The 23,349-nt window shown below is 44.9% G+C and overlaps 1 protein-coding gene across 3 annotated transcripts in view; it reads left to right on the top strand.

Annotated features, from left to right (window-relative positions):
* The first annotated feature begins 14,362 nt into the window (after window positions 1-14,362).
* Window positions 14,363-23,349, top strand: part of sobp (sine oculis binding protein homolog) — a 120,984-nt gene continuing 111,997 nt past the window's right edge. For all 3 annotated transcript variants that reach the window (XM_020713659.2, XM_011490823.3, XM_020713660.2), the window contains exon 1: window positions 14,363-14,823. In XM_020713659.2, coding sequence (XP_020569318.1) covers window positions 14,728-14,823 — 96 coding nt within the window. In that variant the 5' untranslated portion in view covers window positions 14,363-14,727. The remainder of the gene's footprint in view (window positions 14,824-23,349) is intronic.

Raw genomic sequence — 23,349 nt, 5'->3', positions numbered from 1 at the left:
AAAATGTTTTGAACATAGCCAGACTATATTACTAGTTGGTACCACAGTGATCCATCTGGGTTATCTCTTTTTATTGCTAAGGCCCACTTTTTCCTTAAGTCTTAATCCATTGGAAACCTGCAATAAAAGTTCAGTCACTGAGTCAGAAATGTATAAATCTATATTACTATGACAGCCTAGTATGCTGTATACAGGTTTAGCAAAATAAAATGTACATTTATGTCGACAGCAATTTATCCGTACATCATGCAGCATGTTGATAATAGCCCTGCAGCATCATGCATGTCAACATGTGTATGATTAATGAAGCCCCTGCAGCATTAAAAGAAAAAAATGACAGTACTTACCTGTGAAATGATATGCCTTTCTCCTTCATGGACTCATTTCTCTGATTTTGGCAGTTCAAACCCGCACAATGAACAGGTATTACGCAAGAAATGTGTTCACATGCATGCACTGCAGTAGTAACTTGACCTCACCAAGATAGCGGTTCTCTCCTCCCATGCGGAACCATGTGATGTCTCCTCTAGTGATATAACTCATTGGTCCCATTCACCCATTCACACACTGATAGTGTCTCTGCTGCCAAACACTGGCACCAACCTTCAGCAGAGTCAAGGTGGGGTTCAGTGTCTTGCCTAAGTACCCAAGGACACTTTGACACATGGGCGGACAAGGCGGTATTTAAATCTGCAATGTTCCACCGAGAGAGGGTGATAAGACCACGTATGGTTGTTGGAAAGACAAAACCACCTCCTGTGGTTGCCGTATGGAGTGGGCCCCCCCTCTTTCGGTTTTATTTGCACCTTAGACATGTAGGGCCCTTGGTAGGGGGGGTGCTTGGACATCACTGCCAGCAAGCAGCGGATGTCCTCCTAGCACCCTACCCGCCAATTTTAACCGCACCTTAGACATTTAGGGCCCCTTGGTGGGGAGGGTGAGGGGACGTCACTGTGAGTAATCAGGAGATGTCCCCTTAGTGCCCTACCCGCCAATTTTAACCGCACCCCCCTTAGTACACACACCCCTCCCCCCTCAATATATACATCCCAACATAAACACACACACATGCACACACACACCCTTTCAAACACACATACACGCACACACATTTTGCAAGGAAGGTGGGACCTGGGTCCGTCTGTCCCCTGCCTCTTCCCTGGTGGGGGGTACGGGCCCCTTTGCGGCGGCGGCCGTGTCCCCGGGGTGCTGGCTTCCTGGGCCCGGCGGTGCTCTCTCCGCGCGGTGGGGGGGTTCACATTACATCTGAGTCGGGGGTGTCTGGTCCCTGGGGGGTGGGTTCTGGTCCTTGCTCCTGGGTGCTGGGCCCCGCCAAATTTCCAACTGTGGCCGAGCCTGGTCGGGCCATATTTACAACACCCCTTGTGGGCCCTCTTTTTCCACGGGGTTCCCCCCTCCTGGGCGGGGGCGGCGGGCCCCTGCCTCGCTCCTCCCTGGACCAACCGTGGGCCGGGCGGGTGGCTGCCTGGAGTGCGGAGCGGGTCTCCCTTGGGGGGTCCTGGCTCGTACCTGGGGTTGGGGCGGGGGGATGCCCGGAACTCCTGGGTGGTGGTGGGGTGCTCGTTTGGGGCTGTGGGCGTCCTTCTCCGGTGGGGCCCTGCGTTGGGTTCTCCCGGCGCGGCGGGGGGGCTGCTCTCCTGGTTGGGCTGGGGCGGCGCTCTCTTTCCCTCCGTGCGTCCCTGGCCTCTGGCTCTGGGGGCCTTGCGGCGGCCCTGCTGGCCCTGGCCTGGGTGGCGGGCTTGGTCGCCCGGGCGGCGGTTGTTCCCTGCCGGTTCCCGTGTGGCGTTGGGGGGATTCCGGCTGCCGCTGCTGCTGCGGTGGGGGTCTTGGGGTGGGGATGGCTGGGCACTCTCCCTCCTTCTTTTTACGTTCCACCATCCATTTTAGAAGAACATAAACACTCACCTGAGCACTGGTGCTAGCTCACCTTTGCACTAACAGTTTGCATGACTGAATGACTGAAATATTTCACACTAGTTGGTTTTAAGGCATAAGTAGGCGTGTGAACTCTATCTGTTTTGTGTACATGTCGACAGGTGGACATTTTTGCAGCTAGCAGGTGTGTTTATAACATTTGAGTGTGTGTGTGGACAGGCTCCGCCCCCTTTTTTTTTTTTGTTTGTTTGTTTTTTTCTACATTTGAACCTTACCATAATGATTAACAACCAGTAAACTTGTTGCTTTATGCTGCTTCATGGTCTTATTCCCCTTCCCCTCCTATTATCACCCCCTACCCCCCCTCTCTCTAACGTCCCTCTCTCTTCTTCCCCTTTTTCCTTTTCCGTCCGGTCCAACACCAAAGATTTTCAGACATGATTGAAATTAATAAAGTTTGGCCTCAATTACAAAAGGGGTTTATTCAGACACACCTTTGGTTTGTCTGAAGATTAATAACCCCTCTTGTTAAAGTAAAATATGTCCAACACAAGAGGCCCTCAGCTCTCATCTGTCTGCCCAGCTGTTGGACAGGACAAGTTAGAAGGAAAAAAAAAAGAAAAAAAAAAAAAAAAGGAATGACAAAACTTTTTACATTAATCTAACTTAATTATTTGCTTTAGTTAAGATAAATAATTTTTTTCAGTCAACTTAAAAATAACACATAGTCATCAGACATTTATTTTACTTTCATTCAAATTAATTCAATTAAGTAGGTGTAACTTTGGTGCTGCTGTTAGATCGGCACCGCAAGGGATTGTGGGATACCATTCTCTTTGCCTGTCTGGGCGGATTTGGGTTTAAGTGTGGCTTTTTGACCAAATGTATTTAGTTGTAGCTGTTTTACTGTGTTTTGCCGAGTTATTTGATCCAGTTCTGTTTAATTCTTTCTGCACCATGAGTAGCCGTGGTTACATGGGCAGAATATCTTGATCGGATCAATGGTCGGGTTAAAATTCACCCGTGCACGTGGGATCAGAAAACCTTTTTCAGATTAGAACAAACGGCTTCCATGGCTCACACTTTCGGTCGGAATGAATCATTTGGGCATGCGCAGTAGTGTTGAAAAGGACTGAGCGACATTTATTTCTGCTTCCCCAAACTCGCTGCGTGAGCTGGCGGCTCTCCTGAGTCCTGCAGCCGCTAACCCAGAGCGGGGGGACGGCTCCCAGTCTGAATTCTTCCACACATAACAAAACAACGAAACGCACATGTAAAACAGCATCCTCCCTCCGCTCAGACACAGTTATTAATCCGGCTGTTCTGCTCACTCGGGTGCCAGTGGAGCGAGTGAGCGTCGGGGGGCACAAAGCGCCCCTTCCCCGAATCTCCCTCATGAGGGGTGAAAGAAAGGGGAGAGCCAGCGGGGCGAGAGCGGAGCGGCGCTTTTCACGGGGCGTCCGCAGAGCAGCTGGTCGATCCCGTATGCGCTCCAAAGCTTTCTCTCAGCGAAACACCATCTATGCGTGACATAAACCAGAGCAGTAGTGACACACGATCGGAATGACCGTTTACATGCTCCACGATCGGATAAACGATCGGTATAACCCACCTATCTCGATCGGAAAGAAATTTTGATCTGAACGAGTCTGACCGGGGCAGAGTATTCCGAATGGCGCGTTTACATGATGCATTTTTTTTCCGATCAGGCGTTCTTTCCGATTACTTTTGCCCAAGTAAACGCGGCTAGTGAGAGGGAGAAGGGGGATAATGGGCTTATTTAGCATCAGTAGTGCAACAATGTAGTATAAGAACTGAAGTTACAGTCAGAGTCATGATAAATATATGAATGCAATATATTGTATAGCATTTATTTATTTTAACTTGTCCTGTCCAACAGCTGGACAAACAGATGAGAGCTGAAGGCCTCTTGTGTTGGACATATTTTACTTTAACAACAGGGGTTATTAATCTTCAGACAAACCAAAGGTATGTCTGAATAAACCCCTTTTGTAATCGAGGCCAAACTTTATTCATTTTAGTCATATTTGAAAATCATTTGTGTTGGACCGGACGGAAAAGGAAAGGACGGAAGAAGAGAGAGGGATGTTAGAGAGGGGGGGATAGAAGGGTGATTATGAAAAGGGGGGGGGGGGGGGTAAAACCATCAAGCAGCACAAAGCAACCAGTTTCTGGATAGTTACTATCATTACGGTCAGGTTCAGATGTAATACAGGTCTATAAGGGCGGGGCCTGTCCACACACACACTCAAATGTTATTAACATACCTGTTGGCTCTAAAAATGTTGAAATGTCAACATGTACACAATACAGATACTGTTCCCACACGCATACTTATGCCTTCAAGCCAACAAGTGTGAAATATTTCATTCAATCACGCAAAATATTAGTGCAAAGGTGAGCTAACACCTGTGCTCAAGTGAGTATTTATGTTCTTCTAAAATGGATGATGAAATGTAAAAAGAAGGAGGGAGAGTGCAGCCCCCCCACCGCGCCGGGAGGGTCCAACACGGGGCCTCGCCCCAGAAGCGCGCCCACAGCCCCAGACGAGCACCTCATCACCACCCAGGAGTTCTGGGCATCCCCCCACCCCAACCCCTGGTACGAGCCAGGACCCTCCCAAGGGAGACCCGCCCCGCGCTCCAGGCAGCCACCCATCCGGCCCACGGTTGGTCCAGGAGAGAGCAAAGCAGGGGCCGGCCACCCCCGCCCAGGAGGAGGACACCCAGAGGAAGAGGGGGTGCATAAGAAGTGTTATAAACATGGCCCAACCAGGCTTGCCCACAGTTGGAAATTTGGCGAGGCCCAGTTCTCCAGGCCAAGGACCAGAACCCACACCAAAGGGACTCGGACAACCCCCGGCTCAGATGTGATGTGATCCCCGGCTCTTGGCCTTGCCAGGAAGCTCAAGAATCCCTCTCCCTGCGTGGAGAGAGGGTTGCCGGGCCCATGAAGCCAGCATCCAGGAAACACGGCCGCCGTTGCCAAGGGCCCAGTACCCCCTACCAGGGATGGGGTAGGGGACAGATGGTCAGAGGTCCCACCTTCCTTGCAAAATGCATGTGTGTGAGGGTGTGCATGTGTGTGTGTGTTTATGTTGGAATGTATATTTTGAGGAGTGAAGGTGTGTGTACTAAGGAGGTGCAGTTAAAATTGGCGGGTAGGGCACTGAGAGGACATCTCCTGATTACTCACAGTGATGTCCCATCACCCTCCCCACCAAGGGGCCCTAATTGTCTATGGTGCAGTTAAAAATGGAGGGTAGGGGGCTAAAAGGACATCTGCTGCTTGCTGGCAGTGATGTCAGAACATCCCCCCTACCAAGGCCCTACATGTTTATGGTGCAAATAAAACCGAGAGAGAGGGGGGGGGGGGCTATTCCATATGGCAACCATGGGAGGGGGAGCACTGCCAAGTAACTCCTCCCCCAAAGGTGCATCGCAGGCTGACCCCCCCCCCCCCCTTCATCACCCTAGTAAGAGATTTCATGCTGGTAGACTGTCCCCTTGGTGGTCAAACAGCCCCCCCCCCCCCCCCCCCCCGCCCCCCCCCCCCCCCAGCATAGGGCCCAGGTCCCCTAAGCCCAGGGGTCCCATCCCCCTGTATGATTTATTTAAATTTTATAAAAATGAGAAAATCTGCAGCCTCTAACTTAGACATATGAAAGTTCCTGACAAGGCAGAACACAGGACTGGACTCAGATGCAGAGCTTAAGGATTTAATTGCTTGATTCAAGAGATGAGCTTGCTTTGGCAGGTGAAAGCACATGACAAACAGGCACAGGACAAAGGGAAACACAGGCTATAAATACATGAGGAGGGGAAGCACAGGTGGGAATGATCAGGGATGATGAGGCAGACTCAGGTGTGGGGAGCAGACACAGCAGGAAGGGGAAGGTCTGGAACGAGAGGTAGGTTAGAATTTCAAAACAAAACAGGAAACCCCACACGAGACAACAGGACGCTTGACGAGACATGACAGTTCCAGAAGTACAATAAATTAAGATGATAAAACATTTAATTGAATTGGAGTAGTATGACATATAAATATGTAAATTTGAGTTGTATAAACAATAGAGTTGGATAGACATAAGAAATTAGGTTGAATAAATTTAACTCAATTACTTGTTACCAATTGAAACAATTCATTTAAGTTTTATAAGTTGTATATATATATATATATATATATATATATATATATATATATATATATATATATATATATATATATATATATATATATATATATATATATATATATATATATATATATAAAAACCACTCACCCTCCGCGGGTGGTTTCTCCTCCAAGCTCGGGTCTTCTACCAGAGGCCTGGGAGCTTGAGGGTCCTGCACAGTATCTTAGCTGTTCCTAGCACTGCGCTTTTCTGGACTGAGAGGTCTGAGGTCTTTCTAGGGATCTGTTGTAGCCACTCCTCCAGTTTGGGGGTTACTGCCCCGAGTGCTCCAATTACCACAGGCACCACTGTCACCTTCACTTTCCATGCTTTCTCCAGTTATTCTCTGAGTCCCTGGTATTTCTCCAGTTTCTCATGTTCCTTCTTCCTGATGTTCCCATCGCTTGGTACTGCCACATCCACCACAACGGCTTTCCTCTGTACTTTATCCACCACTACAATGTCTGGTTGGTTCGCCATTACCATCTTATCAGTCTGGATCTGGAAGTCCCACAGGATCTTTGCCCTCTCATTCTCTACCACCTTCAGAGGTGTTTCCCATTTCGACCTTGGGGTTTTCAGTTCATATTCTGCACACATGTTCCTGTATATTATTCCAGCCACTTGATTGTGGCGCTCCATGTATGCTTTCCCTGCCAGCATCTTACATCCTGCAGTTATGTGCTGGATTGTTTCAGGCGCCTCTTTGCACAGCCTACACCTTGGGTCTTGTCTGGTGTGGTAGATCTGAGCCTCTATCGCTCTGGTGCTCAGGGCTTGTTCCTGAGCTGCCAAGATGAGTGCTTCAGTGCTGTCCTGTAGGCCAGCCCTTTCTAGCCATTGGTAGGACTTCTTGATATCAGCCACTTCAGTTATGGTCCGGTGGTACATCCCATGCAGGGGTTTGTCCTCCCATGAGGATCTGTCCTCCAGCACTGTGTCCTCTGCTCTCCATTGCCTGAGACATTCACTGATTTAACATCTGTGGTCTGTATCTCTTCCTTTGGCCATCTTATTATTCCTGCAGGGTATCTGATAACTGGCAGTGCGTAGCTGTTTATTGCCCGGGTCTTATTTTGGCATTGAGCTGGCTTCTCAGGACTTGCCTTACTCGTTGGAGGTATTTAGCTGTTGCAGCTTTCCTTGTTGCCTGCTCCAGGTTGCCATTGCCATGCCATGATACAGACCACGGAACTATACATCACAATGTAATTGAAAATGAGATCAGAAACTATTGCGTTTACTCTGTCCATTATTTTTCTCCAAGCATCTTTTTTCTCTTTCTTTTGCTGCTGCAGCCGTATTACTTTTTTGATAGACACATAATCTTCATACGCCGTCATTAAAATCTCAGACTCCGTCTCACTGAAGTATAGCGCTCTCTTTTTTTTCTTCACACGTTTCCATGGTGACTCGGGACATCGGCGATCCATTGAGAATGTCTTTATGTACTTGCAGGCGCATTAACCCAGGGTTACCAAAGTCGAGCGTAATTACGCTAACTCATATCCGGTCTTTTGGAACCGACATACCCAGAATAAGCAACTTCAGGCGGATTTTAGCCAGAGTTCAGGGTTAAAGTCAGGGTAGTTTAAGCGTGCTTTCGGGAATACCCCCCAGGTGGTCTTGGTTTGTTTCCAATTGGACTGAGCTTTGATTCGCTCTGATATTCAATACAATCCGTGCCCAGAGTGGAACAACTGATCTAAAACGGGCACCGTCGCTGGTGGTCACGTGATGTAAACAAAGCAGGAATGGAGCAACAGATGAGCCACGGACAATTGTAAAGCAACCATTGTAGCGTTATCAAACAGAAAAAAAAAGACAGAGAGCAGAGAGGGAGGAAGGACTTTGTTTCTTTGTTGTGACTGATGCAACTCATTAAAGCTTAAACAAAAACGGAGGAAATTGGGCTGTTTTTACTCTAACATAAAATCAGGTAATTAGACCTGAAGCATAAATAACATCTGTGACAAAAAATTTACCAAGTGAGGAATCTAAATTTTGTATTGTTTCTTTAATTAAACTTTTATTTTAATCGTTTGCCTGAATAAAATCTTATGACTGAGTTTACACTTTCCGGGTTTGCCTTGCTTGTGGATCATGCACATCCACATGCACATCAAGGAACACCCGCAGAGTGACAGCCCGTTAGTTGCGACCCAAACTCAGCAGTTATGTGGCAGAAGTCAGAGACCCTCCTGCCACATATCTGGTCATTTTATCAACAAAACTCACACCACTGAGAGCTACGGGATAATATTATGGGACAAAATGTATTCACAATGTCAAAAGGCGCTCCGAAGCTCAATTTATGGCATGGAATTGCATTGAAGCTTTGGTGAGCCAGTGTAGATACCATACTATTTGGCCTGCAATAACCGTTCGGGGTCCTTTCGACTGAGGATAACGTCACACTACGGTAGCCCCACTTGCTAAGAGACACAGACACTGGGACCAGTGCGGCCAGGTTTGTAGCTCTGTGTTAGCGGCAGAGGAGAGGGCTTTCTGACGGTTGTGTATTCCTGATGATTGTACACAGCTTCTTAGGACTACGTAGCAGCATTTCCGCCTTCCGCCGTCTTCCTTCGAACACACTGCGGTTTGTTCGAAATTTCCCCCGGGACTAACTTTGTCTTCAGACTGGCAGCCGGATCGCCGAAGGCGGAAGTGCTGCTGCGCAAACCTGAGAAACTCTAAATCATCAAATGAATATTTGTTTCCAGTGGTGTCCAGACAAAATAAAGGCTGATGTAATTCCCACATGTTTACATCCAAGATTACATGAAATCTTTCCACCTTTATCCACCTTTGTCATGGTAGGGAGAACACATCAATGTAAGGGGGGTCACCTAAGATAGCACAAGGGTTGAGTGACAAAATGAGCAGTGTTGAAGAAGAAGAAGAAAAAGAAAAAGCGGTTTCGCGGATTGCTTTTTCTATTTAATGTTTAGTCAAGAAATGCAGCTTCATTTTGAAAAGGAAAAAGCATTTCTGGTATTGACTTTTATTTTTAATTGTGCTACAGAATCGCTTCCATACACAGCAGGTTCTTGACATGTTGTTGACTTTTCAGCTCATGGGGGTATCATTTATATGTAATGAGTCTCTCAGACAACTTCCTCATTCAAATTCAGACAAACTAATGTACACTGCATTGACATTAAAACCATTATTTTGACAGAAAATTCTTTATGAGTGAATACAGAATATCTTTATTTCTATAGCACTTTTCCCAGAGCGAGTCACAAAGTGCTTTACAAACAGCATAAAGTCAAATCAACACACAAAAAATTATGATCTGTGCAAGAGCAACCTGATACACCTGTTCCTCATACAGTGATATTTTATGGATAAACTTGACCTTATGAATACAGACTCTTAGTAGAAAAGGAGAATTTAAATCATGATGGATAGAAAATGATCGTGATCTTTGGGTCATGAAATAAACAGCGCGGTCCTGAATACAAGCTGCCAAAATGTACTTCCTCTGTAGGATAGCTGAGCACTGCCTTAGCAATAGGGTGAGAAGCCCTGTCGTCCAGTGAGAGCTCGGAGTAGAGCCACTGCCCCTTTGCATCCAGAGGAGCCACTATATCTAGTCTATCTAGTCCAGATGCCCCCTTGATCTGGTTTGGGGACCACAGGATTTCCTCTCTGCTTGTTGCAGATGATGTTGTCCTGTTGGCTTCATCGAGCCAGGACCTCCAGCGTGCATTGGGGCGGTTTGCGTGGGAGGTGTGAAGCGGCTGGGATGTGGATCAGCACCGCTAAATCTGAGGCCATGGTTCTCGACCGGAGAAAGGTAGTTTGCCATCTCTCGGTGGGTGGAGTGTCTCTGCCCCAGGTGGAGGAGTTTAAATATCTGGGGGTCTTGTTCACGAACGAGGGAAGACCGGAGCGTGAGATTGACAGGCGGATCTGAGCAGCGTCTGTAGTCATGCGGTCGCTGTATCGGTCCGTTGTAGTGAAGAGAGAGCTGAGCCAAAAAGCAAAGCTCTCAATTAACCAGTCGATCTTCATTCCAATACTCACCTATGGTCACAAGCTATGGGTCATGACTGAAAGAACGAGGTCCCGAATACAAGCGGCTGAAATGACCTTCCACCGGAGGGTGGCTGGGCGCTCCCTTCGAGCTTCTCACCCTATCTCTGTCACCCATGGAGAGCTCGGAGTAGAAACGGTTCTCCTCCACATCGAAAGGAGCCAGTTGAGGTGGCTCGGGCATCTAGTCCGGATGTCTCCTGGACACCTCCCTGCAGAGGTGTTCTGGGCATGTCCCACTGGGCGGAGGCCCCGGGGAAGACCCAGGACACGCTGGAGAGACTATGTCTCTCGGCTGTGCCTGGGAACACCTCGGGGTCCCCCCAGAGGAGCTGGAGGAAGTGGCTGGGGTGAGGGAAGTCTGGGCATCTGTGCTGCTTAGACTGTTGCCCCCGCGACCCGGGCCCGGATAAGCGGAGAAAGATGGATGGATGGATTGCATTCTATAGCCCCAGTTAATAAAGCAGCTCAGAATAACATTATCTAACCATTCTGTTTCTGAGTTTAAACTCACAGTTCATGCCTAAAGCCTTACAAGCCCTCAGCAGAACATTCATTGTTGTTCCTTTAAAACCTAAGCTTGTTAGACAAAACCATGTAACCATGTTTAATGCTGAAACACATTCTCTTGAACAAGTAACCCATAAGTTAAAAAAGAGAATGGTGCCACTCTGGCTCAGAGAAGTCTCTAAATACCTGGAAATATAACCTCTTAAATGCTAAAAATAAAAAAATAAAAAGCTCTGCATGTTATCCTAAAAATGTAGATTTTCTATTATTGCTATTATTATTACCATTATTATGACCATAAGTACCATGGTGCAAGCAACTTACTATTTACATGTTTGAATTAAATTCAATAAAAACAACAATTAGTTGCTAGTTGGCTGCTAGAAGTTAGAAGCTGGGGAAAGTATGGTTCACCAAAGTTCTGTCCTTTATTCTCTTCTACTTCTGTTTGGTACAGTATGATAATGTCAGGATCCCGGTGCAGACACAAACTCAGGACGTAGGAGGTTCCAACACACACAGATGTCTAATTTGACAATTAAAATGGATTAACAGAAATGCTTTTTCATTTTCTAAATGTAACTGCATCAAATGACTCAAAATTAAAATGAAAAATCAATCCTTCAAAATGCTTTTTCATTTCTACTTAAAAACCGCTTATTCTGCGTCATAATTAAAACGAATGTGCATTTTCATTTTAACATCCACCCTGCGAACATTGTCGCATTATTCAATTCGAATAAGCATTTGTAGCGGGGAAGCGGGGCGATGACGCCAGTGATATCTCCGTGCTGCTAAGTGAAAATGAAAAAGCATTGCTGTTAATCCATTTTAATTGTCAAATTAGACATTTCTAAATGAATTTTGCTACACATTTACCAGGGAACTTTTTGAAAATGAAATGTCAAATACCATTTTCTTTATAATTTTAATTAAGTGACAGTATAAGCGCTGTTGAAGAAGAAAAGGAAAAAGCATTTTGGTGGATTGCTTTTTCATTTTAATTTTGAGTCAAAAAATGCAGCTTCATTTTGAAAAAGAAAAAGCATTTCTGGTTTGACTCTTATTTTTAATTATGCTACAGAATCACTTCCATAGAAACTGGCCTCTTCTGGAAGAAATGACGCTTTAAACAAGCTGCTGCCGGACTGACGCACCTTATGCTAAAATCTGAATCAGAATCTTTAATTGCCATAGGTACAGCTTTTACACTGACGTACGAAATTACAGTCCAGTCCAACCCGAACAAGATCAGACATACAACAAAAATACAGTACACACATACAGTTCAAGTTGACTAAGGTGCAGCAGTGATGCACGCCTTGCCTAAATCGCACTGGAGGTCCTCTCGCAAAAGGAGGAAGCAGTGGCTCCTGGCTTTAAGGCACAGAGAGGCAGAGTGACACTTCTAATGTGCATTGTCAAGTACACTACAATACAGACTGTTGCTCTTAATAAAAAAAAAAAAACTCTTGATGTTGAGCAATATTCTAATATTCTTTTATAAATGTTTCAGAAAGCATCAGTAATGTTTCAGATGTGTTTTGATTAGTAAGGATCAGTGACGGACATTCTTTGGCCACAGGGATGGGTGGGGTGGGGGGTGGTTCTCCATTTTCGCGGATTCTACGTATTTGTGGGTGTCTCTAGTCCCTAACCCCATGAATAGAAGTGGAATACTATATTCTGTTTAGCCAAAATCAAAAAAATCTGTCATTTTGTAGGACATAGTTTCTGCAGAGCGGCTGAAGTTGATTAGAAATTCACCTCTGAGTTGTGGTCGGGTCTGTTGGTGTGGAGTAAAGGCCCATACACACCGGGACGAATTTCGCGCGTTATATTCGCCGACGTTTAACGCCTCGTGACTAAACAAAGGGCACCAATGTGAGTGTGCACACCGACGCAAAAAACGCCACGCGTAAAAGCGTCACGCGTAAAAGCGTCATTTTTAAAAAAAAGCCTCGGGTTCGTTTTTTTGGTTTGACGCGCCGCGTCAAAAACTATACGACCAATGAGATTGGCGCTTTTGCACATGTGTCTGGAGCTTCTGAAATTAAAGTAAAACACAACTTGGGGGTGCTCAAACACAAAACTGCCTTGCTGAGCACACATACCAGCGAAGAAGATAGACGCCGAGTAGCATTTTACACTGCCACGAAGAAATAATGACGGACATTCTAAAATATCCCCGAAAACGCTCATGATACATTTTCAGCTCTTGTGCCAGTCAATAAAACTCCCCATGTTCTTCTCTTCTTGTAACTATGGGATGTACCCAAAATCTGCGTCTTTTCCGGCGTCTTTCATCATTCAACAGAACAATAATTTCTTCATCTCTGGAACTGGAGCTAGAGCTACTGGTGCTGGAAGTATTCATGTTTTCTTTGTATGATTCTGACAAGCGCGTAAATACTTGCTCTCTTCTTCTGAGTGAAAAGCGAGTTTAAGAAGCGTAAAGTTGCGCAGCGCCACCTTATGTACAGGAGTATTTCTGTTTTACATTTAGCGCCATCTAATGTCAGGGAATGAAATTGCATGTTCGCTCGACTCATCGTCTGGGTGTGAACACAAAAAACGTGTTGAAAAACGCTGGCGAATAACGTGCGCCGATTTTCGTCCTGGTGTGTACGGCCCTTAAGTCTTCCCCCATTTCCCCTAATCCCTCTCTTTACACGTTCTCATGCTAGTTTACAACCCCCACCCCACCCCCACCTTAACATTGCTGGTGTAAGAAAAAATGGCAAGCAATATTGGAGCTGTTCAGCCGCTATCCAGATGAGGAAAACAAAGACGTAGATCTACTTGTCTGCAAGTGGATGCATCAGAATGGAGATGGAGTTGAGCAGAGAGCTTGTGGCTCACCATTGTATGTCCATGTCAAACCTACAACCTTTTTAAAAATTTTTTGTCTGCTCCCGATTCACAACAATATGAATAAAGAAATTCTAGGAAATTCAAATTTAAGCTCAATTTTATTTTATATGTGTCCTCCGTCATCAGAAAAATGCTACAAAAACAAGATAAATAAATCAAAAACATGTTTTTTATTGGGGTTGGTCTTTTAATAAACTATTTAATTCAGTTTACCAGATGTGCACACAGGTGGAGTCTTAATCTGGAAGTTTTCTCAGCTCCTCTGAGTTTACCTGCATGCTTTGTGAAGAAAAGGCAGAGAAAAGAAAACTGAAACTTTGTCTTTGGTGTCCATATTCTTCTTTTCATTTTTGATTTAGATTTTGACCGAGCAGTTTCTCATCACAGCTGCTCTTTCCTTCATGTCATCTCTTTAACCCTTGTGCTATCTTAGATGACCCCCCCCCCCTTCCATTGACGTGTTCTCCCTACCATGACAAAGGTGGATAAAGGTGGAAAGATTTCATGTAATCCATGGACACCAGTGAAGATCACAAATCATTGAAGAAATAAGGTTCAGAGCACTGTCTAGTGGGTCTAGATGACCCAACTCCCAATGTTAAAGTGCCTAGGATAGCACAAGGGTTACGGTGTCTTGAAGTTCAGTCATGAAATCTGGACCTAGAATTTTTCTTCCAAACGTTTCATTACTCATCCAAATGTTCATCAGTCTAGGTGAGGTTTCGTTGGGATCAGCAGAACCAGATGTCTGTGTGACCCGCAGCAGACCTCCCTGAAGAGACTACGTGAGGGCGGGCACCTGTTTGCTGCGTTACGTAGACAGTCGGTGAGAGCCCGCAACGCTAAGTGGATGAGGCTGCTCTGATTGCACTCTATGGGAAAGCGAGAAGAAATAGTCCACCTCTGATCATCAACGCGTCATATGTTTCAGCGGACGCCCCTCCCCCTGTCTCGTTTTTTTTCTCCCCCTCAGTCAACCTCTCCTTTGACTCACACCGGCGGCTCACCACTGGCGCACGGACCGAGTGGGAGAGGGATACGAAGCAAAGGATGGTTGACTTATACGTGTACCGCAAGCCCTGGGCGGCATCACGAGCGTCACACGGGCCGCGGAGAAGCTGCAAGACCCCTGCCGTCTCGCGACTGTAAACAGCTGCCGCCTCACCCCCCACTGCAAATATTCACAGAAGTGTCACAGAGAAATAATGGCAGAGATGGAAAAAGAGGGCAGACCTCCGGAAAATAAAAGAAGCCGCAAACCAGCTCACCCGGTGAAAAGGGAAATAAATGAAGAGATGAAGGTAAAGCGGCTCCGTGCGCAGCTGCATGAGATTTACGCGTGGAGCGCCTGTGATGAGTATGCCTGTGAATGCGTGTGTTTGTGTGTGCGTTCCGGCGCTATTCTAATGTACTCGATGGAAATCCTCGTCCACCTAAGAGGCTGCTTGCTGCGCCGCCGCCAAACTTTGATTTATGGGCTCAGTTCTTTTGTCACGTGCAGGTTGAGCGCCAGCTGTTTCAGCTACGGACGCACAATAGATGCTGCAGCCGCTCGCTGCCACTCTTGAATGGGGAAGTTCGTGCCACAACCCCACTGGTTTGCGCACCCTGCCCTTCATGGTTTATCCGGAGTTGATGGAAAATCCGGCGCGTCAGTGAAGGCGTCAACCGCGCGTCTAGTATTACTATTAATACTCTTACGGCAAGCCAATAAACGTCTGTGGCGGGGGTGGGGGTGACATTTATTGGCTTCGGAGTTCTTCTTTGCATGCACTCTCGCATGTTTTGACTAGCTGCGTGCGTGCAATCCAGATGTGCGCGCGTGCGCTTTACGCGCTCCGGAGCGCATTGTCTCCCGTGTCGTGGGCCTTCGTGCTCAATCATGGCTTACACTACCCCCTTCATGCTGCTGCTTTTTTGATTGTGATATTCGAGCTCCGCGCGGCTCAATGTGGCGCGTTCTTGACATTTGTGTGTTTGCTTGCAGGCGTGCACGCGCTCCCTCCATCCCGCTTTGTCTGCATCTTCCCTCTGTTGGTACACATGTAGCAGCCGGTGTTTGCATTGATGAAGCGCGCAGGTGATCACTCCACCAAGAATTGCAGGAATTTGGGGTTTGATTCTGGAAACTACCATGGAAGGAAAAGCCTTCTTGTGTTGGAATCTTCACAATCCCACTGCTCCACTACTGAAAAGGCAACATATTTTTAATGGCAGCATCACAAGATCTATTTGTTGGATGTTAATGCATTCAAAACTCTATTTATTATTCCATAACAAGCAACAAAAATCAGTTAGTAGATGTTCAAGACACTGAGATTGAGGAAAAGATGGGGAGAGGAAATATTTAACAGTGAAGTGTGCTTTTTATTTATTTATTTATTATTATTTTTACATCTGGTTCATGGTTTTTCAGTTTATGACTAAAATTACAATCATTTGAAACCAGAGGGGGTTTATTTTTGCAAAAACACCCAAATGGTTTCAAATAATGATAGTAGAAAAAAACACACTGAGTGTATTCTGAGAATAAATCACTCTTGCCAAATAATTGCACGATGACAGCCATCAGTCAGACGTACTGCTTTATTCGCTGGTCTGAGGTGGGGTTTTTTTTGCTGTTGGATGATAGATTTTGTGACATGGGTCATCTTTCACAGTTGGGCAAATTGACATCTGTTATAACATGTTTTGAAGATCTGACATGTCAATTTAATGTCTCATTTCATGAAGGCTGCATGATTTGTCCTCTTTTCTGTCTCTGAGTTTTATTTATTGTAAGCTAACAAAAATATCAGAATGTGTCTGTTTCATGTGTTGACTTTGGTCTTGGAAGAGTTTAAACAAACTGTTACACCTGCAGTTTTTTACTTTAGGACTTAGAAATCTGGGGCCTTTTTGAAAGTTTTTTGCTACGTGACCATTTGCTATAATTACTTATCTTTTAAACTACTTTTTGTTGCAATGCTCCAGCTTTTTTTTTACAGATGTATTTTAAATTCTATAACGCAAGAATTGCAGCATGAACTTAAATCTGTCCAAAAAACTCAATTCCAAGCAGTAGATCTTGTCATTTTTTTTCACTGCAAAAACATAAAAGATAAAGCTGTTTTTTCATGTTTTATAGCAAAGATAAAATGTTAAATGACAAAATGAAAATGTCTAAATCCACAAACAAAGCAAAAACATGGGTAAGAAAATGTGAAAAATTTCTAAAAAATAGGTGAACCCCCTCTACCTTGTTCCAAGGATTTATTCAATTTATTCCAAGATTTATTAAAATTATGTGGAATAGCTGTGACAGTGGGGAATAAAAGCATATAGTCAGCCACCAATTGTGCAAGCCCCCCCCCCCCCCCCCCCCCACTTAAAAAAAGATGAGAGAGGCCTGTAATTTTCATCATAGGTATACTTCAACGATGAGAGACAAAGTGAATTTAAAAAATCCAGAAAATCACATTAAATTTATTTGTAAATTATGGTGGAAAATTAGTATTTGTTCAATAGCAAAATTTCAACTCAATACTTGGTTATATGTCCTTTGTTGACAATGACAGCAGTCAAACATTTTCTGTAAGTCTTCACAAGGTTTTCACAAAATGTTGCTGGTATTTTGGCTCATTCCTTCATGCAGATCTCCTCTGCAGTAGTGATATTTTGGGCTGTCATTGGGCAGTGAGACTGTTGCTGAGTATGTGGACGCACTGCGGGCGCTGGCGGCCTCATATGAGTTTGCTGAAAATACAGATGAGATGATACGGGACCAGCTCATCAGCATGCTAGTTGTCTGAGAATATGGGAGAAATTGTTGGTGCAAACGGAGGGAACGTTTACACTGAAAATGGCAGTAAAGATGGCGTCTCAAGTGGAGTTAGCAATGGGACACGCTCAGCCACTTGCATCACCATCGGAGGCTTCCATGCACGTCATGACGGCTAAGCCAAAACACCCACCCAAAGTAAGGAACAATAAATCAACCGAGCCCGGAACAGCATCTAAACTGGACCGGTGTTGTTTTAGATGTGGTTTTGCAGCTCATATCGCCAATGCTCCAGACTGTCCTGCACCCAAAGTGATCTGCCGAAACTGCTGCAAAACTGGACACTTTGCCCGTGTATTTAAGTCCAAATCTACAGCTAAGGTGGGAGAAGTGGTTGTTCTTGAAACGAACACAGTACTGATGCTATGAGATGAACTAGTAGATCAAAAGATGCACAGTGATCATAAGTACACAGTCAGATTCATGCTCTGCTGCATTAGTGGAGGACACAGGTTCTGCTGTATCTATAATTCCTGAGCACCTCTACAGAGAGCACTTCAGTGATGTGTCATTTGCTGAGCCAGCCTCAAAGCTAGTGACGTACACTAAGTCCAAAGTCCCGTATTAGGCTGTTTCTCAGCTAAAGTGCAGCATGCTAATGCTAAAGTACCAGCTACATCGTATGTAGTGAAAACAGGCACAGCTTTTCTAGCATTGGACTTGTTCAGAGCGCTGAGGCTCACCATTGACAGCAATGCAGTACTTCCTGCAGCAGTTTCTTCACCAACAGTTACATCTCCAGCTCCAGTAGCTCCATCAACAGCTCCAGCGGAGATTAAAACTGAACCATTGGCTGAAAAGCTGGGTCTAGCAAAAGGTTTCATTCATAGAATAAAGATTAGAGAGGATGTTCAACCAAAGCTCAGAAGGCTTCCGGTCTCGATCAGACAAGTTGTCTCTTCTGAAATTGAGAGGTTGTTGGAGATGTAAGTTTTAGAAAGGATGGATGCATCTCCCTGGGTGTGTCCCATTGTAGTGACACTGAAAAAAAAATGGGAATGTGAGAATGCGTGTGGATTATCGTGAACCAAATAAGGCAATGGTGAAGGACAGTCACCCACATATGGATGACATCACCACAAGGGTATCACCGTATGAACTCCTGTTTAACAGGAAGATGCGCGCAAAAGTTGATATCGGTCTAGCAATTAATTCTCCCCACTGCTATCAGAGAAACAACTACATACCTGTGTTACTTCAAAATAGAGAGCATCAAAAGCCTACACAGATTAGGGTTGGGCGATGTCCCCTAAATTGGCAGTTGACGATGTTTGCAGTCAACCATCTGGATGGACGATGATATCGTCGGGGGGGGGGCTATTTTTAATTTTTCGTTCTTATATATATATATAATTGCCATTCGTCATTTTACTTTATTTATTTTATTTCCCAAATAATGACTCATCCACGATGATCCAGTCTAAACTGAGGGAAGTGACTTTAAAAAAAAATCAAATAAACAAAATAGAAAAGAAGTGGTCCGGTCCTGCGTTTGATTAGACCGGTGGAGCGAGCGACCGTGTCTCTAGCAGAGCAGACGGACTTAAAGTTTTGTGCTTTAGGGGAAGTAAGGATGCTTTGTTACGTGTGGGAGATTTAGGACTGTGATCCGTCCCGCAGCTCTGCGTGAAAGAGCAACCGGAATTTAGGAGAAGCGGGTCTCCCGGTAAAAGTGTGTGTCGGGGCAGAGCTCGGAGCGCTAGCTAACGCAGTGTGTAAGCTTCGAAGCAAAAATGACGCTCAGTCCTTAGAAACCGTTCAAACATTTGTGTTTCCAGTCGTGTCCCGACAAAATAAAGGCTGATGCTATTCCCACATATTTACGTGCAGCCAAGATGCAGATTGTAGCGTTTAACGCATGGATTTATGTTCATGCTAATGTTGTTAGCCCGTGTTAGCATACTGCTAATCCTGGCTTCCGGCTCCGGTTTTAACAGAAAAAGCACTGACCACACGGATTAAAATGATGAGCGAACAGGCGCTTCATAATAACCGTAACATTAATAAAAGCACGTTTAGGAGATCATCTTGTATAATAATAATAAAATAACCGAGCTGACGTATCTATGTATGTAGCTGCTCGGCGGAACTAAGTTTCGCTTCCGGTTTTTAAAAACACTGCTGCGCATGTGCGAATGATTTATTCCGACCGAAAGTGTGACCCATGTGAATGTTTTTTTTAATCTGAAAAAGTTTTTCCGGGCCCATCTACACGGTTGGATTCTAATCCGACCATTGATCCCATCAAGATATTTTACACATGTAACCGCGTCTTATGGTGTCGACTCGCAGCGTGCCGGGGGCGTGGCATCAGGATGGTGTCTCTCCATCGGGATGTCAGTCAACCACATCCCGATGGAGTTAGGCACAACCCTAACACAGATGTTAAGAGAGGAGTGCAGGTGCCACAAATCAGAGCAGGAAGCTTGATCAGAGTGAGAAAGCCCTTTCATGTAAAAAAAGGACTGCCAAAGTTTCATGCCCCAGTCAGAGTGATGAAGAAAGCAGGTGAAAGTTCGTATGTGCTGGAGGAGGGACACACGTGGAATGCTTCTCACCGGTCTCTGGTTCTAGATAGTGTACAAGGCATGGCCACAGGCGCTGTGGATGCAATTCCTGAGCCAGAGGTCACACCACCACTTGGTAATAGGATGCACAGACCCACAAGGGTCAGAAAGAAGCCTGCGTAGCTTAATGATTATGAACATTAGTCATGTCTCATGAAAAAAGTGTGAAGGGGGGGTGAGAAGAAGAGTTACTTAATGCAGATTTCTTGATTATGGTTATTTTAATGTTGTTAGATAACTTCTGAGTTAGAGGAGTAATGTGGGGGTACACAAAGAAAAATCTTATTTTATTTGAAAGTTTCAGTGTTTCCATTACAGGTCTGTTAAGCTTCGTAACCCTTGTGCTATCCTAGGCACTTTAACATTGGGAGTTGGGTCTTCTAGACCCACTAGACAGTGCTCTGAACCTTTTTTCTTCAATGATTTGTGATCTTCACTGGTGTCCATGGATTACATGAAATCTTTCCACCTTTATCCACCTTTGTCATGGTAGGGAGAACACCTCAATGGAAGGTTGGGGTCATCTAAGATAGCACAAGGTTATACAAAGGGCAAAATATGTTATGTATTCAGTTGCTCCACCACACTAGATGGCGTGTTGTATGACTGACTATGAGTTCTGTACGTTACGTTGTGAAGAGAAGAAGAAGAAATAAAGAATATGGTGGGAAAGCACTTGAGTCACATTCTTATTTTGTAAAACCTGAGGATTACTTTTACGAGCATACAATATAACCCTATGAGGAAAATTACAGGCCTCTCATCTTTGTAGGTGCACAATTGGTGGCTGACTAAATACTTTTTTACCCCGCTGTATACTTGTGGTAAAGCAAAAATTCAAAGCTAAAAACCTTTTGAAAAATTTACATTACATTTTGAATGAAAACTACACCAATAAGGGGGTCTGTGTCATTCCTATCGCTGTAAGTATATGACTGGCAAACTCAATTTACAACCCACTAATGGTTAAAGTCTGACTATTAAGGTGAATCTGATGAACACTGGTTTAGATGCATGTAAACAGCAGCTCAGCTTTAGGTTGGATTGGTAAAATTCATTAAAGCTACGTACAGACGTCCCTCAGCAACGATCGTTCAAGCAACCACTTCCAATGAAAAGCCTATGTGAGCGAGCGTTTTAGGCTTCTGCGATCAAAACTCATGCTCTGTGCTAAGTTTTTACAACTGTTTTTGGGCTCTACGCACAAAACGTATGACAATTGAATCCATGTTGCCAGCTAAACCAGGTCAAACTTTAACCAGGTGTAGCAGCTGGCAAAACTCACCAAACTTGCTTAGTTAAACCAGACACGGCGGCGAGTCTGATGTTGGCGTTTGTTTTTCAGGTAAAGATAAACCAAGGCCACTCTCCTGATATGATGGTCATCCATATCGGCAATTGCAAGAATGGCAGCAATGAACTGAATGTTTCCGTTTTGTGCCCAAATCGCGAATTTGCTTCACTTTGACATATTGCACCAAGCCTCTTCCAACTGTAGGTAGGAAATAAACAAGTATGGGCTAGTAAACACTAAAAAAGAAGAGAAGCTCTTCTTGCTTGTTCAGTGTGAACACCATGGGCTACATATGCATTCTTAAATGCCCAGTTGGTATGTACCGTATTTTCACGACCATAGGGCGCACTGGGTTATAGGGCTCGGTCTCGGTTATGGGTGATATCTCGGTATTTGAAACATTTAATGGGAAGGTGTGTCCAAACTTTTGGTCTGTACTGTATTTATTTTTTTTCAGTCATCAATCAGCTTTCAAGAATCCATCAAAGTCTTCATCTCTTTGTATCTGAAATGAACAGCCAGGCTAAAATTCTATTGAACAGGGCAGGTTCCATTTTGTCATTGTCAGAGTCTGTCTCGTTGCCGTTCGGCTCCTCATGAGTGATGCCGGCTTTTCTGCACTTTGGAAGCAGTGCAAGCAGACACATTAGCCCAAGAATCTACAATCCATTCACCAAGTGTGGCGTAACTTGCCAGGCGCTGCCTCCCACTACAAAAAAGCTGTGCCCACGTTGTGCATATCGCTATCGTGCTGCTCCCGTTCTTCTCTACAATGATGGGGCTGGGCTGAAGGTGTTTGTCGGCGATCTTTTTACTGCAGTAGGAGCAGAGATGAACAGCTTTTCATTGTAATCTGCTGTGGCACCGTAATCCTTGCCCGGATGGGTCATAAAACAAAAACAAAAGCTTCCCCTGTAAGTGTAACTGCCCTCAGTTGAATGGTGACTGCAGAGAAGCTTTTCCAAGCTGATCGTTGATCGTTAATGCATTACTCGAGTCACCTTTTTTCTGCGGAAACTCAGCTGCTTGTAGGAGTTCGTTTTCCAGCTTCCTCCACTTGTGAACCATGGATTCATTCATCTTGAATTCTCTTACAGCTGCTCCCATGTTCCTCTGCATAGCTTATAGCTTGCAGCTTAAACTGTGCTTCAGAGATGTTGTAAACAATGTTCTGTTGTTCACGCCTACACTTCCCTCCCCCGTTCTCATGCTGTCTTTTTCTACGTCCCACAACAACATATTAGGCGCACCGCCGCAAGGGCGCCCCCTATATTTTGGAGAAAATGTAAGACTTTTAAGTGCGCCTAATGGTTGCGAAAATGCAGTATGCGTGATGGCTGCCACGCACAGAGCATTATCTTTCAGCTGAAAACTTCCACGTTTTCTGCAGAAAACTTCCACAAACTAGCAGAGTTTGCTCCTCTCAGTTTTTAGGATTTGTTTAATTTTTTCATGTGTAAAATTAAGATGTAGATAAATATATATCTATTTCAGACACAATGTGGCCTTGTGAGGGATCATGCTTCACTGACAGTGTTTTCTTCATCTGGCTACTTAATGTGAAGCATGGTAAAATGAGCTGTGGTGGGTAATCAAGAAGAAGGAGTGGGCATGTAGGGGGCGGGAGAGGCCGGAGAGTGAGCTGAGAAGCTCAGAGAGGAAGGAATGTATATGGCACTGGGCTGCTAAGCCATAAAAACTGTAACTCAAGTTTCTCTGCTGGGTCAGATTTCAAGAAGAGTAGAGGGAATAAAGCAGAGTAGAGGGAAAGGGGAGAGGAAAGTTGGCGTGTGGATTTAGAAATGTTATCACGGTGTTCCATGATCGACTCTAGTTTGTAATCTCAAGGTATCCACTTCCCACCATCCCCATGGCCGCAGGCTTAGCTGATCATGTATGGGTGTAAAACCAAAAACAAGACGGATTGTTGACTGACGAGATAAAAAAATTATTTTAAGGAAGTGTGACAATACGAGCTGAACGTACTTTTGTAGCACATACATTGATCTGATCAGATGAAAAATATGAGAAACCTCTTAAAAAAAGGGTTTTAACTGTCCGATTTCATAAAGAACAAAATGGGAACATTAATGCAGAGCATTCCTCCTATTTAGGCACATTGAAAACACCAAAATGGGGGGAAAAG

The sequence above is a fragment of the Oryzias latipes genome, chromosome 22 (genome assembly GCF_002234675.1).
Source record: "Oryzias latipes chromosome 22, ASM223467v1".
Classification (NCBI taxonomy): domain Eukaryota; kingdom Metazoa; phylum Chordata; class Actinopteri; order Beloniformes; family Adrianichthyidae; genus Oryzias; species Oryzias latipes.
The sequence above is the reverse complement of the archived record's forward strand: the minus strand, read 5'-3'. Positions and strand labels throughout refer to the sequence as shown.